Source organism: Barbus barbus (genome assembly GCF_936440315.1).
Source record: "Barbus barbus genome assembly, chromosome: 35".
NCBI classification, from domain to species: domain Eukaryota; kingdom Metazoa; phylum Chordata; class Actinopteri; order Cypriniformes; family Cyprinidae; genus Barbus; species Barbus barbus.
In genome coordinates this window covers 10,533,662-10,550,518 of record NC_136763.1, presented here as the reverse complement: position 1 = coordinate 10,550,518, position 16,857 = coordinate 10,533,662, and the positions used below count along the sequence as shown (strand labels likewise).

General features: G+C 39.4%; 1 protein-coding gene across 1 annotated transcript in view; it reads left to right on the top strand.

The window, feature by feature from the left end:
* Positions 1–16,857, top strand: part of LOC306854943 (ephrin type-B receptor 2-like) — a gene marked incomplete at its 5' end in the record, with an annotated part of 151,013 nt that overhangs the window by 58,974 nt on the left and 75,182 nt on the right. Inside the window, 2 exons of the mRNA XM_079393259.1 lie at positions 1,996–2,081; positions 9,667–10,351. Of these exons, the coding sequence (XP_079249385.1) occupies positions 1,996–2,081; positions 9,667–10,351 (771 nt within the window). The remainder of the gene's footprint in view (positions 1–1,995; positions 2,082–9,666; positions 10,352–16,857) is intronic.

Below are 16,857 nucleotides of genomic sequence, written 5' to 3'. Positions count from 1 at the left end.
TTTAGGCACAATAATTGAAAACCCAACTACAATGTTTTAAACCAGCTTTCGAATTTGCATGCGATATGAGCAAACCAAATTCCCTTCGGCATGAAAATACTAACTTTTAAAGTGATTTCACATTTACGCCCATAAATGGTGACCCAAACTGTACTGTGATAAGAGAAGTCAGTCTGAACACAAATTTCGCTTCTCCCACGGCTAGAACGATGCAATGTGCATATTTGTCGATATCCATGCACATTCCTCTGCAGTAGCATATGAAAGTCTGTGAAAGATTAGCTTTTCCCAGTATCAATATGCTGCCATATCATTATTGAAAGTGTCTCTAGTGGTTATCTCATCGTTGTCCAACTGCTAACCTACATCCTGTACCCCCATGTAACCTCTGCAGCGGTGGAGCCAGATAGTGGGCTGTTGTCTCTGAAATATCTTGGCTGAATCACACAGCAGGGAAGCAGAACCCACTATTTCCTGCTCCCTTTTTAATTTTTACTGCATTTTTCATCGTTACTACCGGAGACGGCTATAATATCGAAACAGATTTAAGGCTGATTCGTGTCAAATGTGTTGATAGTATTTTATGGAGCAGTTGGTTAAGTGGTATCGCATGCCTCTATAAATGTCTGGATAAAGAATGATGTTAATGCATAAAAATATATGAAATATTCATAGCTGCTTATTTCCCCAGCATTTCCTTAGGCAAAGACTGAGGATAAAAAGTGATCTTTTAAAAAGAGTTTATTTGTAATTTAGGAACCTCTTGGAAATGCTGGAGACAACAGTAGCAAGTTCCCTCGCTCTATTTATTGAAGATAAATTATAGATTTATCAGCAAACCCATCACTTAATCACAATTTCACCTTCCAGTTAGGCTCATCAACCGTAACTCCTTCAAAAACAGCCAGAAACCTTGGAGTTGTGATTGATGATTAGCTGAATTTCTCAGACCACATTGCTAAAACTGATCAGGCCCTTTCTTTCGGAACATGCAACACAACTCCTTGTTCAAGCTCTTGTTCTCTCCAGACTTGACTATTGCAATGCTCTCTTAGCAGGTCTTCCAGCCAATCCCATCAAACCTCTACAATTAGTCTAAAATGCCGCTGCAAGATTAATCCTTAATGAGCCGAGAAGAACGCATGTCACGCCTCTGTTCATCAATTTGCACTGGCTACCAATAGCTGCTCGCATTAAATTCAAGGCATTAATGTTTGCCTACAAAATCACCTCTGGCTCTGCACCCCTTAACCTAAATTCAGTACTTCAGACCTATGTGTTCTCTAGAAGCTTGCATACCACAAGTGAATGACGCATTATTGTGCCATCCCAAAGAGGCGTAAAATCACTTTCACAGACTTTTTCCATTAACTGTTCCCACCTGGTGGAATGACCTGCCCAACTCTATCCGAGCAGGTGAATCCTTAGCCATCTTCAAGAAGCGGCTAAAACACATCTCTTCCATCTTTATTTGACCCTCTAACTCTAACACTCTCAATTCTAATTCTATTTGATCTATCTGTCCTCTTTTTATATATATATAAAAAAACACACACACACTTGACCCTCTATCAATTGCATATGTATTCTCTAACTGCTAGCTTTTCTTGAAAAACTAACACTAGCTTTCTTTTTTTCTATTCTATCTACTTGTTTCTTAAAAAACAAAAAAAAAACAAAACAGGGTTTTTTTCTATATTCTATCTACTCGTTTAAAAAAACACACACACCTTGCTACGTGTACTGCGTTAGGCTAACCGAGACTTGTCATAGCACTTTCATGTTGTTGCACTTTTGTTGGCTTTGATTGCTTCTATTGTCCTCATTTGTAAGTCACTTTGGATAAAAGCGTCTGCTAAATGACTTAATGTAAATGTAGATTGCTAGATGCTTTGGCTGAAATCTGTACATGAACTCAAGGATGTTGAACATTGTACAAAACATGACCTGGACATATCCTGTTTAACCTTTTTATGTTTCCTCCTGTTTCCACAGAAATGTTGATGGACTCCACCACAGCAACCGCAGAGCTTGGCTGGACAGTATATCCAGTGTCGTCAACAGGTGACAGCAGTATAAGTGTGAGTTCTCTTTATATTAACAGATGTCTGAGGTTGCATGAAATGATCCATTAATGCTTCCTCTCTTGCAATTGTGAGAGAAACTGGATGTGAATCCTTACCATATAGTGCCCTTAAAGACTAGGTTTCATTCATCTAGGCTCATGCCTGCCTTGCACCCACTAATACTAATACTAATACTAACACTAATACCACGACTGAGGTGCCCTTGAGCAAGGCACCGAACCCCCAACTGCTCTCCGGGTGCTGCAGCATAAAAATGGCTGCCCACTGCTCCGGGTGTGTGCTCACGGTGTGTGTGTCGGTGTGTGTGTGTTCACTGCTGTGTGCGTACACGTTGGATGGGTTAAATGCAGAGCACGAATTCCGAGTATGGGTCACCATACTTGGCTGAATGTCACTTCACTTCACTAGTCAGGGAGTAATTAATCACCTTCTCCCCACACGAGGATCTATGCTCTTCTAAATGGATCAGGAGAAGAAAAATATATTCCTGAGTAATTTGCTGGTGTATTTCTGAAAAACCACTCCCTGTTTTATTCAATTATTTATGCTTCTGTGTCTGTTTTTGGGGGATGGTTTAAATTATACCATTCCTTACGTCTGGAAGCAGTAAAATAAAAATGGAAGACGTGGAGCAAAAAAAGAGGATAGAAGGCTGACAGTGTGGTTGAGCAACTTCAAAGTTCTTCAGAGATAATTTTGCTCACCATCTTCTCTTCGAACCTTAGGGCATGCAGCGGGTTTTTTTTGGGCGGGGGGGGGGGGGGGGGGGGGGGGTTCCTGTGCTGATTGGAGCAATCAATATAAAAGAACAAAGAGGTCCGGTGTCTCTCGGTCTGAGGCTCTGGATTCAATAAGATTCACCTCTCCTTTTCCTCTATAACAAAAGAATTACACATGCATTGCATCACCGTATCTTTTCCATCTTTACAACTGCAAAGGTTTAACAAAACAACTGCGAACGTCAAATTATTTCAGTGCCGCAGCTAATAGCTAAATGGATTGACTTAATATAAAGTGTGAAAGGAAATCAATATCACATGGTTCAGATGCAAAACATATTGCCTGTTTTGACACGTAGATGTCTAAAATGGCCTCAACATCTCTGAGGAAATGGATTCTTCAGTGAGGAATGCTGGTGATTACTCCAACTTTCCTTCGTATTCATTTTTTCAGTTATTCTGCTGTCTGACACCACATATTTATGAAGAGCATATACATTTTCTTAAATGAAATGAGATATAGAGAACAGTCATCGGAAGACACAGCACACTTTAACTTTAGCTGGGGAATGGCGGTCCCTCACAGCAGCACTAAACAGGTGGGATTCTGTAAACCTTAGAGAGAGAAAGGCCTTAAGTTATTGTCTTACACCCCTGCAGAGCCTCGTGGGCTTAACTAAAGTATCAGTGTCAGTCAAAATATAGAGCACTCCATCAACAGTTGGCTTTCATGCCACCGAATAGCTTTGCAAAACAAACCCCTGTTGCCGAACTGTCAAGGAGAAAAAATCCAGATGTGGTTCGTTCACTCATTCATTCTTTCATTCACTCGCATTTGTGACCTGAATTTATACTAAACCTCTTGATGTTTCATGCAGGTGGAACATAATGTATAGAGCAGTGTAATTATGGAGGTTAACACCTACATTAAAGAAATATTTATGGCAGCCCTTTATCCCAGCCAGGAGCGCCTACTTCATGTGCTTTCTGCTGTTATTATGTTTGACTGTACTTAGTACTCCACTACATAGAGGCTTGTTTGGACCTGCACATCATTTCAGCTTTTCAAATTCTGTTATTTCAGATATTGTTTAATAATTTGGAGACTCGTTGAAATCAAAGTTGGAATTTGCTCGCTTTTAATTTGGTCTGATTGTATAACTTGTAAAGAGGCATTCAGCAATTGATTTAAGCAGCTTAATAGAATCAGACAAATTTTTCATGTTTACTTTAAAAACAACAAGAAAGTAAGTGGCAGAGAAAAGGTTGAGTTGGGGAGCAATTTCAAGCGGCGTTATGTGAACCTCCTTATGCATTCTCTTAACCTTAGTTTAAATCAACAAAAAGCTTAAAGTATTCCACAAGGGCGCTTCATAAATGGTTATTTTATCACGTTAAAAGATATATAAACACAATTTGTTTTACAGCACTGAGAGCATTTTATGTAAAGGACGTAAACATTTTATTTAGGATGCCATATTGTTGATTTGTAACTGCTATGGTGTGTGCAAATCCTCACGAGCCTGCAAATTAAGTCATTACCGGCTTAGTTAGAGAACAGCGTTGCAGGAAACATTACAAATGTGTGTAAATGTCACCATGTTCAACCTTTGGTCATGCATCTAGACTTGTTACTTACTGATGCAGAACATGAAAATAAGCCAGAACATTTGTGTAACGAATTGCTGTGATAGTGTGGCCTTCACTAGACTGCCTCGAGGTCCAGATCAAAACTCTGTCTTTAATCATCTGTGACTCTATTTGCTTGCTTTTAATCTGCTACTGTCTGTTTTGCAAGTAATAATGAACAATGAAATGAACTTTGGTAAAGGGGGGAACGTGCTGACAAATGCCCTCTGTTAAAGGGTTAGTTCACCCAAAACTGTAAATGGTTGTCATTTACTCACCCTCATGCCTGTTCAATCCTGTATTATTTTCTTGGAAAATTCTGAAGAATGCCCCCCCCCAAAAAATTTGTCAAAATATCCCAGGGCCGATAGTTCATCAGGGTGGGTAAACAAGCCCTTTAACTTAACATAAAAATGTTGTGCTGTCATTTAAAATCATGTAGTTTAAATATTTTTGATTGGCATTGCATTAGATATTTCAACCAACACAAACCACAAATCAAAACCGCCTTAGAAAATCGTTTGGTTCAAGAAATGTCCTGAAATCAGTTCCACTGTGGATTTTTCTATAAACCAACATTTTACCATTATTTTTCAGGCTTCCCTCATCAGGGTATCAAACCTTTGTGTGGTCACATGCCAAAATTGCATAAGCAGTCCTTTGGCAGCATGACACTTTTGTCATGTCCTTGATTTCTGTGAGATATGTAAACATGATCCACATGGATATAGATGGACACAAGGGTTAAAAGAGCAATAGGAAGCTTGTTTGTCTTTCTTCACATGTTGTGCATTACCAGTGGATAGAAGTAATTGAAGCTGACTGCCGAAAATGGCTCAGTTTGTAGGTCGCCTCTCTTTTTTTTGTCTCTTTCAATCACTTTCTCTCCCTCTGTCAATCTTTCTAATAATGGGGAGCTCAGTATCTCGCTTAGGGTTGTAATCCCACTGCACTTTAGCTGAAATATCCGGATGTCATTTGTCCCGCACGTCCCCTCAGGACAAATGTCTCAATACGACTCTATCTGTCAGATTTCCCACAACTGCAAATTGGGAAACTTTCCCTCAGGAGCTGTCATACATGCTCCCTTTCGCCCCTCTGTGTGAATTATTTATTTATGCAGATTTACGATGTATGAGTCCGAGGAGCGCTTTGCCACGAGATGTGGAGTCAGCATATTTCACAGAAGGACACATCAGCACCGCTCGACTAGTTACAAATGCTCGAATACAAATGACAGCCCTGGGAGAGCTTTAATTGCTGGCTTCATGTAAACTTCATAAGGTTCTGACAGTTTATTTGTAAAAGATGCTGAAGTACAAATAGAAGTTCAGAGTCATGTCATAGCGGAGCAATTAATATAACACCAAAGCTTGATCGTGGCCAACTTCTGAGTCCCCCAGAGTGAGCCCTTTTCATAATTCAGCACAAGCTCGTGCCTCAACTCTTGCCGGGAGAGCCTCTGTCTGGGAGACTTATAGATCACAGCTCGGTTGTGAACTTTCTTTCGTCTTGGGTGGCGGGGAGTTATCGTTTCTAAACTTCGGTCCACAAGAACATTGTGTCATTTATCACAGGTCTCCTTTTCCCAGCGTAAGTTACAAGTTTAATTCAGTTGTGACTTACTTTTTTTTTTTAAATACAAGATTTATTGAAATTAGTAACTTTGCAATGATGAAGACACTGTTTACATGAGATTAGTCATACAGCTAAAACATTCTGTTTGCCAAAATCTTATCATCATCATTGAGGATTCCTTAAACGACGTTCAGGGAGGACACAGCCTTACATTCAAAAACAGCACTGTTTTTATTTTGATAAATACCAATGTTGTAGGTTCTTACCAGGATGTTTTGTGTTCTGAATTTTTTTTATTCCCCCAGGTAGAGCACAAATGGTTTGAGATGATTTATGTGCCACGCTTTATTATTTCCCAGGGTTGTGCACCAGTCAGAATTGAATTGAGATTTAATTGAAGTAGAATAGAATAAAGAACTGAACTTCAAATTTCAGTGTAAGGAAGTAGCATTAAAATTTTAAAATTTTAAGGTTGTATGATATGCTTTTTTGAACCAGGGATTGTTCAAACTTAAACTATGAATTATAATAAAAGTGATGTTTGGCTTAATTTTCCACAGCCTGCAATATCTAGTTGAACTATCACAGGACAGGAGAGTAATAGAAGAACACCAACTCCATTTAGTTTGTCTCGTCATCACGGAAAGACTGCAGATTAAGACCATGTGGGGCACACAAGTTGCAGGTTGTGTTCTCATCCAGCAGACCGAAGTTCAGGGTTCTGCACTAACAGTCTCTGTGAATCTCCTTATATTTGCTTGTGACCCTCAGAGCATAGCTCGAGCCCTTAGACTTAATGGCACCATAATTTTGTTGGTGATTTTTGTATCTGAGTTCCAATTAATAGGGACACGAACCAGTGGTGCATCACTGCTGAAGGCTCTGACCTCATAACATAGACTTCCAAAGAGGGCAGCCAACCTTTTCCTTTGGGCCTTTTAACACACTTTTTGATAAATGTCTTTACACATTTGTGAGAGCAGTTTACATTATCCATAGTTTCAGAATGAAACGAACCAGTGGTTTTTCAGTAATCACAAGTCTCTAAATCCATAAGCATTTTTAAATGTTTAATTTATATTTCGCCTCTATTAATACTGAAGTCTTGTTCCCATTTAATAAATAAATAAAACGATTTTAATTACTGAATAGCTGTGTGCTGAGAAAACCCAATGTGTGCTTTTTATTGTTTACAAATATTATAAAATATTCATTTTATTCAACCATTTATTTATTTATTTAACTAACTGAAGATGAGTAATAAACTTTTTTTTCCTTTACTTTTTAAATTTTTGGATGAAATGTAATCCAGAGTTTAGAAAAAGACATTGAAGTGCTGATCTGCCATATTACAAAATACCGTCTGAGCTGAATCCCTCTTTTACATCTTAAAACACATGGTCACCCTTGAGCCACACTCCCACTGAAAGTCCAGGTGAAAACCTATGGAAATGAAGATGTTTCTTTTCATTTCACACTCGGCGCTTGATCGCTTGGCTCTTATTATGTCTCATTTGGTTCTCCTCTTTGCCTCTGATGAAAGAATGGCAGAGAAGCCGAGACAGCACAAAGGGAGGCCTTCTATTTAAAGGCCGTTTGTTTGGAGCGTCTTTAACCCACTCCTTTCCTTGCCTCCTCCCATCACACTCGCTTACTCAGTTTCTTATTAGGGACATTGCTTATTTATTAATTATTTTTAATTGGATTAGTCAAAGTGACAGACCCCAAACAAGAAGATGCTACACCTTGTCTTCTCTTGTTCAGCTACACTTCATTCTCACCCCTCTTTCTGGTTCATGGAAGAATGTGTCATCCTTAAGAAAGATGGCAAGGTCAATGGCTGCCATTGACCCAAGAAACATCTGGCTGCTTGAAAGGACTGAACTGAAGTGATGGAAAAGTTCATTTTATACACAAAACACAGTGCAAATGTTAATGACCACAATCCTATCCAGAATCATTTCAGTTCATCTCAGCCGAATAATAATGACATGGGAATAAAGAACAAAAGCTGCGAGGAAGGAAAGCTGTTTTAATTAGTCCAAGATCATTTGATAGAATGGAGGTCTTGGACAAGCATGACTTTCTCCCCCAGCCCGTCAAAACAAAATCCTTGTTAAGCAGCAACTAATTTGGGAAATTATGTCAGCTGTTAAGTGAAGAGTAAGACACTCGAGGGGAGAGTGATTTGGGGAGGGTTGGGGTGATCATACGCTTGCTGGGCTTTGAGGCCGTGGTGCGAATATATTTTAAGGTGAAGAAAAGGGCTTTCCCTGTTGGACAAGGTCAAGACTTCTGATTGCTATTTGAGTTGTTTAGTGCTGAATGTCTGTGGCTTGATCGAAGGCAAGTTGGCTGAAAACCGCAATGGAGTCATCTGGAGTCACTTTAGGCCGAGCAGTGAAGTCCCTGGTGCATGTACCCTTCATGCTTTAGTGTGCGCAATATATACTTGTAAATTTTACAAGTCTCTTTCACTCTATCAACTGGCTCTCCATATAATTTGATTATCTTACATTTGTAATGTTTAGTGGGATGTTTTTGTTACGTTAATGATCACTAGGTTAACTGAAGGTATATTCTCTTCTCCTTTCTTTGTGTGTGCAATGGAATTCAGTGGTTGCTAAACATTCATTTGGTTACCAACATTCTTCTGGTTTAAAATTAATGATGGTGAGAATTTTTGGGTAAACTCTCTCTTTAATGCATTTCTTCTTCTTCTTCTTCTTCTTCTTCTTCGCATTTTTTTTCTAGTTTAACTGTTGAATCAGCATGTTTGTTTAGTTTTGCCAAACTGTTGTTTTCTCGTTGCAAAGGAAATAATTTAATTATGCTAATGCTGGCTTCATTTTTAAGCTGCCTGAAGACACAAAAGAGGCAGCACAGCAAAAAATAAATAAATGACTGTGTAAACATCAAAGTGTATCACCTTTTCTTTATCTCTATGTAAGCTATATTAATAGTACATACTTTTTATACAGCACAAGAAAGCGAGTAAGAGAGATAAAAATAAATAAAGAGACCAGAATCACTCTGCACTGTCACATGGGGGTCTACAGAAAACCCAAGCCAATGCCAGCCCTCCGTATGCCTAGTGCCATGGCCTGTTGGCAGACTAGCAGGAGAATTTTGCTCTCTTTCCTCCACATTCCTCCTGTGCTCAGTAATTTGGCCTGTGCATATGGGGAAAGCTGCTGAAAATGGCTCAGGTAAAATGGCTCGTAAAGCCCTCCAGAGATCCGATGCAGAGATACAAACGTATCTAAAACATGATATTTTCTGCTGTCGGGTCATTTTACAATCTAGCTAAATGTATAAGAAGGGACTGACCGTTTGTACGTCCTGTAACCAAAAGCCAGTTGTGTGGGGTAAGATGTGTCACTTTCTTTAACTGGCAGACTGTGTACCATTAGTCACATGTCTATATATTTAAGAATTTATACAAATAGAATAATTTGGCTAATGATTAACCATGATGATAAATAAAGCTTTTTCCACAAAGTGGAAGCTGCGTATAAATTTGGTTGTGTTTTTATTTTAAAAGTAAATAGTTTCAACCATCATTTAATTTCTCCTGGTCTAAAGGCCAAAGTAAAAAGTTGCATTTAAAACCCATCTTTAAACCTTTGCTTTCTTGTTTTCTCTCTTTATAGTGGGAAGAAGTGAGTGGCTATGATGAGAACATGAACACCATTCGTACCTATCAGGTGTGTAATGTCTTCCACGCCAACCAAAATAACTGGGTGCGCACCAAGTACATCCGAAGAAGAGGGGCTCAGCGCATTCATGTGGAGATGAAGTTCTCAGTGCGAGACTGCAGCAGCATTCCAGGAGTCCCTGGTTCCTGCAAGGAAACTTTCAACCTCTACTACTATGAATCAGACTATGACACGGCCACTAAAGTCCATCCTCCATGGATGGAAAACCCTTGGATCAAGGTGGATACCATTGCGGCAGACGAGAGTTTCTCGCAAGTAGACCTGGGCGGACGTGTGATGAAGATTAACACAGAGGTTCGCAGTTTCGGCCCCGTCTCCCGTAATGGTTTCTATCTAGCCTTCCAGGACTACGGAGGGTGCATGTCGTTAATCGCTGTGCGAGTGTTCTACCGGAAGTGCCCTCGCACTATTCGGAACGGAGCAGCATTTCAGGAGACGCATTCGGGAGCAGAGAGCACCTCACTGGTGTCGGCGAGGGGAGAGTGCATCCCTAATGCAGAGGAGGTCGACGTTCCCATTAAACTGTACTGTAATGGAGATGGAGAGTGGATGGTCCCTATTGGCCGCTGTATGTGTAAAGCGGGTCATGAGGCGGTGGAGAATGGAACTGTTTGCAGAGGTAGGCACACTCTTCTGCTAATGTGTAGTGGTCTTCTCGTATTGTACAAAACTCTTTTCATTTTTAGGTCAAAGCTGCTACTGACCCTGAGTACTGAGAAGCGGAAAAGTCTTTGTTTGCTTCTCTGTGTCTTTTGGATATCTGTATTCTTTTCAGTGCTCATAGTCTCATATGCTGTAATAAATAATTTTTGTAAGTATTTTGGTAAAAAAATACTAGTGCTGTCAAAATTAACGTTAACGCAGGAGATTTTTTTTTCTTCTCCAGTTTAACGGCCTTAAAAATATTTAATGCAATTAGCGCAGGGGCGGAGCTAGGGTTGGCCACTCCACTCACAACTGCTGCTTCTATTTTGTCTTGACAAGAATTGCGTTTATTTATACGCAGCGCATCTTTACGACCACATCAAACTGGAGACTTTTTAGACACGCACTCCACTTCGCCTCAGCGCTAGGCACTAGTCAAACGAGCGCGGAAATGTTACAGGTGATGAGGGAGCTTCAGCAGAAAATCAGACATCAGTAAACTGTGATCAGCTGAGATTTTTGTCAGGCCATATGTCAGTAAAAATGAATTTTCCAGACCTGTCAGCCGTTACACTGTGCTCGTAGTGCATGCTCCTCAATTGCACAAACAAATATGGTGGCGCACTGTAGCCTGTAGGGCTGCACGATTATGACAAAAATCTGAAAACACTCTTCCTGAACTTTTATTACTTTTCTATAGCATTGAGCCTCAAATGTCAACTATACATTGGTTTGGTTTCTTCTTTAAACAAAAAAAGGTCAAATTATGCATGGTATAATGTTAAAACTAAAAGAAAAAAGAAAAGAAAAAATGATTTACTAAAGGTATATATCTCATTTACAATTAAACAGACAAAATTTCAAATTACATTAACATTTTACAGTACAATTTATATTATCAGGGCTCCAGACTAACATTCGAGAGCAGTGGCACCAGCACCTGATTTGGTAGCACTTTTGTCTCATAGAAATGCACATTAGAACAGGAGCTTGAGTTCAGAGTAGCAGGAGCTTGAGTTGGGATGCAGATGTACATTTGACAGTACCATTGTGAAAACTGTAACAGCCTCATCTTTTATATGGTAAAAAAGTAGCCTGACTATATGGTTTCTATGGTGTTTACATTGAAAAACAGTAGCCTAAAAACATTGTCAAGTAAAGTAATAGCTGCTATTACTCAAAGTAATAGCAGCCAAATAAACTAATAACCCAGCTGCTGTGATGTCTGTTAATCAAAGAACAACAAATAAAAGAGGAAATCAATAACTTTTGTAGCTTTAAGGATTCATCTACCGAGGGTGGTGATGGCGCAGTGGATAAGACACATGCCTTTGGTGTGAGCGACCCGGGTTCGAATCCACTGTGAGACAGCAATGTGTCCCTGAGCAAGACACTTAACCCCTAGTTGCTCCAGAGGCGTGCGACCTCTGACATATATAGCAATTGTAAGTCGCTTTGGATAAAAGCGTCAGCTAAATGAATATTTAATTTAGAATTTAGGCTTGTTCTCGGAAAATATATTTTCACCCCACTGGCAACATAATTTTTTTGTTTGTTTCTTTTAAGTATAAATGTAACAAAATATTGTCTATTTATGTTATTTCAAGTGATTTGTTTTTCAGAATTTGAATAATTATAATTACTATAATTTTAATTTTTAGAATAATATAATAATGATTAGAATAATAAGCATACAATTTGATAAGATATAATGTGTGAAAACAACTCTTGATCTTGCACAATTTTGCTTTATAAATATATCATGTTTTAAGGCTTTTTTAATTTCATCTATCCATGTGACATACTAATACCATAAAGAAATTGAGTACAAACTTTACAGTTTTACAAAATTATTTCTTATCACCCAGTGAGGGTTTTTAAAAGTTTGTATTGTGAAAAATAATTTTGTACTCAACCAACAAGCTCCAGTATGCATTTCCTACGGAGCTAGAGTGCTGAAGCTCTAGAAATGGCCTGCTGTTGATGTTGTGGTTTCACTGTGATATCTCAGGCAACTCAAACATGTTGATGTGGATAGTAGGGTAGTACCCCCCATCCCACCCTTTACAGTATCCTTGTGCAGCATCAATGTAATCTGGCCTTTTCACAGCGTGTGAGCGTATTGATTGTTTCTTATCCAAACCCCAGTGCTCCTCTCCTTCAGCCTACCTCACCTGTAATTCAACTCGCTCTACAGCAGGAGCTCTCGTATCGCCCGACGGCGGGTCCCGTTCCCACGGCAACGACAGCCTGCAGACAGGCTCCACACTGACACAGACGACACAATAAAACGCCCACCTGTGTTTCAGACTCCCCCCGCCTCTGCACCCACTCGCACAGACAGACGCGCACACACTCGCTCAGCCTCTTCGTAAGCCTGGCTGTAATTACCACACCGGCTCCCCGTCTAGGCCAGGATGAGCTGTGATAATAGCCGCTCATTGCAGGCACTAGCAGGGTGGCGCTCTGCCGATATGCATTCAATACCAGTTAATGAGTACGGTCACAATCCTTCTTCTGGAGCACCTGCCGATAAATCGTTGACCGGTCTGCTTTAAATGAAAGACCCTGTATAATTATACACATTTGGTTGTTTTTGACATACGTGTAATTTACTGAATGCTATGGATTTGAATATCCCTATGGTCTGCTTGGACTGCGAATACTTGGGTTTAAAAACAAATGTAATTGTGAGTGACTAACGGAGAGGCTCCTAGTCAAATCAAACAAGCTGTAAAAAGGTGCTTGTTAAAGCCTTTCACGTCACACTGTTAGTGTTTTGCTGAAAGACTGTTACTCCTAACAGAGAGAATAATGATCCTAATCACTGAGCATTTAGCTCATATTCATAAAGCCTTAGTGAATATTAATGCATTGAGGGATATTTCATAATATTTTACGACAGCAGGATCTGATTGCAAATCTGGGTGATAGAGTGCTAATCTAATATCATTTCTCCAATCTTGTATCACCATTTATTGTCCCATGAGCCAAATAATGTTAATAAGGCACCAGTGCTGACCTTGGATCAGCACTCTTAGGGCTAGAGAAAACTATGACGAAGCATTTGATGATTAGCACTGCCTTGATGTGTTTTGAGGATGTGAAAATGGCTGGATTTGTTTGAAATTAAGCAGAAATACACCAAATTAGATTTACAGATGTCATGAAGTAACAAATGAACAACATTTTATTGCATTTGTTAGGGTAATTTTAATTTATAAATATACAGATGATTAATATATACACTACTATGCAAAAGTCTTAGACCACTAGTATTTTCACCTGTTAAAAAATGGTTTAAAGTCAGTTATTTCTATATTTTGCTGTAGTGTGTCAGTAGGAAACTGCTTCAATAAACCTACCTACTAAGCTATCTGAAAAACTTTGCACAAGTGCACCTAGGGAAAAAGCTGCTTTAAAAGCAAAGGATGGTCACACCAAATGTTGATTTCATTTTGTTAATAGAAGTTAATTGATAAATAAAATCAGTTTATTACATTATTTTTGACAGCATCCTCATTTTACAGCATTTTTACAAAAGTGCCTTAAACATTTTACAGTACTGTAGCTTTGTAGGTAGGTCTCTTGAAGCATCTTGGAGACGTTGCCACAGTTCTTCTGGATTTAGTCTGTCTCAGTTTCTTCATGTCATTCCAGACAGACTGGCTGTTGTCAGACTCCTTGTGCAAACAAAAATCTCACTGGATTATCACAATAGCTTGTTTGCAATCACGTGATTCTACTGACGTGCGAAATTCAGATGGAGGGCAGGAAGTAAAAAGCAGAATGGATGATTATTTCTTTTATTTATATTAAATGTATATGCTAAATATTATACATGAATGTATAATGCATTATGCCTCTTGTAATGTTAAGCTGTATAAGTGCATATCAGATATATCATTAACCAGGATTAATAAATTCTGCAAAAGTATTGCAAGCAAAGCTCAACCTTGTTGTAAAATGTATTTGAACTACATTAATATAGATATACTTAGATGGATATATATGTGGCCATTTCACAATTCCAATTCACTCAATTTCACGGGAGCCAATTCTTCAATTCTGAAATTTGCCCAACCCTAGTTAGAATGCAGTTCATAATATTGAATCACTTTATAAAGACTTCCAAGAGTTATGAGACCTAAAGCTATATTTAGAAGAAAAAAGTTTAAAGAAAACAATATCAAAGTATTTAAGATGAAACAAGGTTATTGATGGTGGTTTGTATATATTATACATAAGTGGTTTTGATCGAGGTCTGCCTTCAATTCATCCAGCCATTTATCTCTCTGGCAGGGGAAAGCTGATAGCGCCGCGTGAGACAATGTCAGGACTGTGGTCAGTGGTCGGGGGATGGGTTGATGCAAGAAAGAGGGGCTTTTTAAACTGCTGAGAGTCGGGCGTAATGAATTGATTTGCGAAAGATGTTTTCGCCGGGATGCCGCGGTATCCGTTTACGTTCGTGGGTTGCAGGAGGTCATAAGATCTGCAGATGAAAGATCTGTCTCGCAGCTTCTTTCACAACTCCACCAACACTTTATGCAGACACCTCACTACGAACGAGTGCGCAATTACGCACATTTCAATTAAGTCTTCGGCAGCGCTTTCAACAGATAACGATTCTTCGACGCGACGTCTGTCAAAATATTGACAACATACCAATTTATTTATGCATGTGATGGCATTGGCTTCTTGTCAGAAAATTGAGATCGTTTTACTAACAATATTAAATTTCCTCCCAGGGAGGCGCTGTAAGTAAACGAAGCAAGCCAGGTTCCTTTAGCAGAAATGCCCTTTATGAAGGCAGATCTGATTTCGTTTAGAGCTGCGTTAGACGGGCACCCTCTGGAGACACACAGGGTCTTGTTTGGAGAACGTGTTCATTTAAAATGGTAGCTGAATACTCAGTAAGACATAATAGGAGGCATGTTTATGGTTAGGGGCTCTAACTCTTCAAACAATACTCGTTTTTCCCAAATTGTAATCTGACCACACAATCTATAGAATACAGAGTTAGAAGTGTGAACTATAGGAATACATTTGTAACCATAGCAAACATATTGAATATACACTGCAAAAACATGACTAGTTTACCTTTCAAATAATCCACAAATGATCTTAAAACAAATTCATTTGAGAAGCAGCACTGCATGTTAATACTGATATTAAGAGTTGTTTCATGGAATATGTCTTTAATATGAACATGTTTTTGTCTTCCTCCACTAATGTAAAAATGTTCCTGGAAAACAAGACAAAAATATGATGCATAGCCATAAGCATAAACATCAAACGAACTCAAACAAATGCAACGGCACTGGGGGACTTGCTTGGTGAAAGTATTTTAAGCTACATAGCATTGTCGATGAAAGACAAAGTGCTTGCTTTGGCAAACATGATTAAGTGCAGACCCTCCACCTGTTAAAAAGTTATCATATACTTGAGTCTGATGAAAGAGAGCGAGCAGGTTTTACATTGGTAAACATTACTCATACGTTCCTCAGGAATGTGGCTGTGCGATCCAGATCCACAACAGTTTAATTTATGGCTCTGCAACGATGCAGCACAGTTTCCCTACGGGTGAAATATGTGTCTTTCTGCATGAGCATTTCATTTATGGTATCCACATTTTAGACATTATAAACGGGAAATCCCTCAAAGCTGTTGATTCTAAAATGCTACAGCAGACGACACTTGAGGAGGACAAAACGTAAATAATAATGCTATGAATAATTCGCAACCTAACTTTTGCTTCCAACCACAGCTTTGGGTTTGAATTATTTGGAGACAGTGAAGTGATGGCACATTCATAGGCAGAAGATTAGGCCTGGGGTTTGATGTAATCTCAATACCAAATTCTCAATACCAAAAAGACAACCATGGTCTGATGATATAGAGGTTGAGGAAAGGAGTAAAGGACAGTGGATTCTCTTTTGGATTCCTGGTCCTGACTACCCTCCACATAGACAAGGCTTCAGCAAAGAAATCATCACAATGCACAGACACTACTCTGGCTCCTATTATTTCCCATGGCACATCTGCTTTTAATGATAGCTATAATTGGCTAACAGAAATCCCAGGGGCTCATAAAACAAAACAAACAGTTGCCCCATTATAGTCTTTCAGCCCTCCGTGTTTAAATGAAGAGCTTTGGGGAAGTCGTGGCCTAATGGTTAGAGAGTCGGACTTGTAATCCAAAGGTTGCGGGTTCGAGTCTCCGGCCGGCAGGAACTGTAGGTGGGGGGAGTGAATGTCCAGCGCTCTCTCCACCCTTAATACCACGACTGAGGTGCCCTTGAGCAAGGCACCGAACCCCCAACTGCTCCCCGGGCGCTGCAGCATAAAATGGCTGCCCACTGCTCCGGGTGTATGTTCACGGTGTGTGTGTGTTCACTGCTGTGTGTGTGCACGTTGGATGGGTTAAATGCAGAGCACGAATTCCGAGTATGGGTCACCATACTTGGCTGAATGTCACTT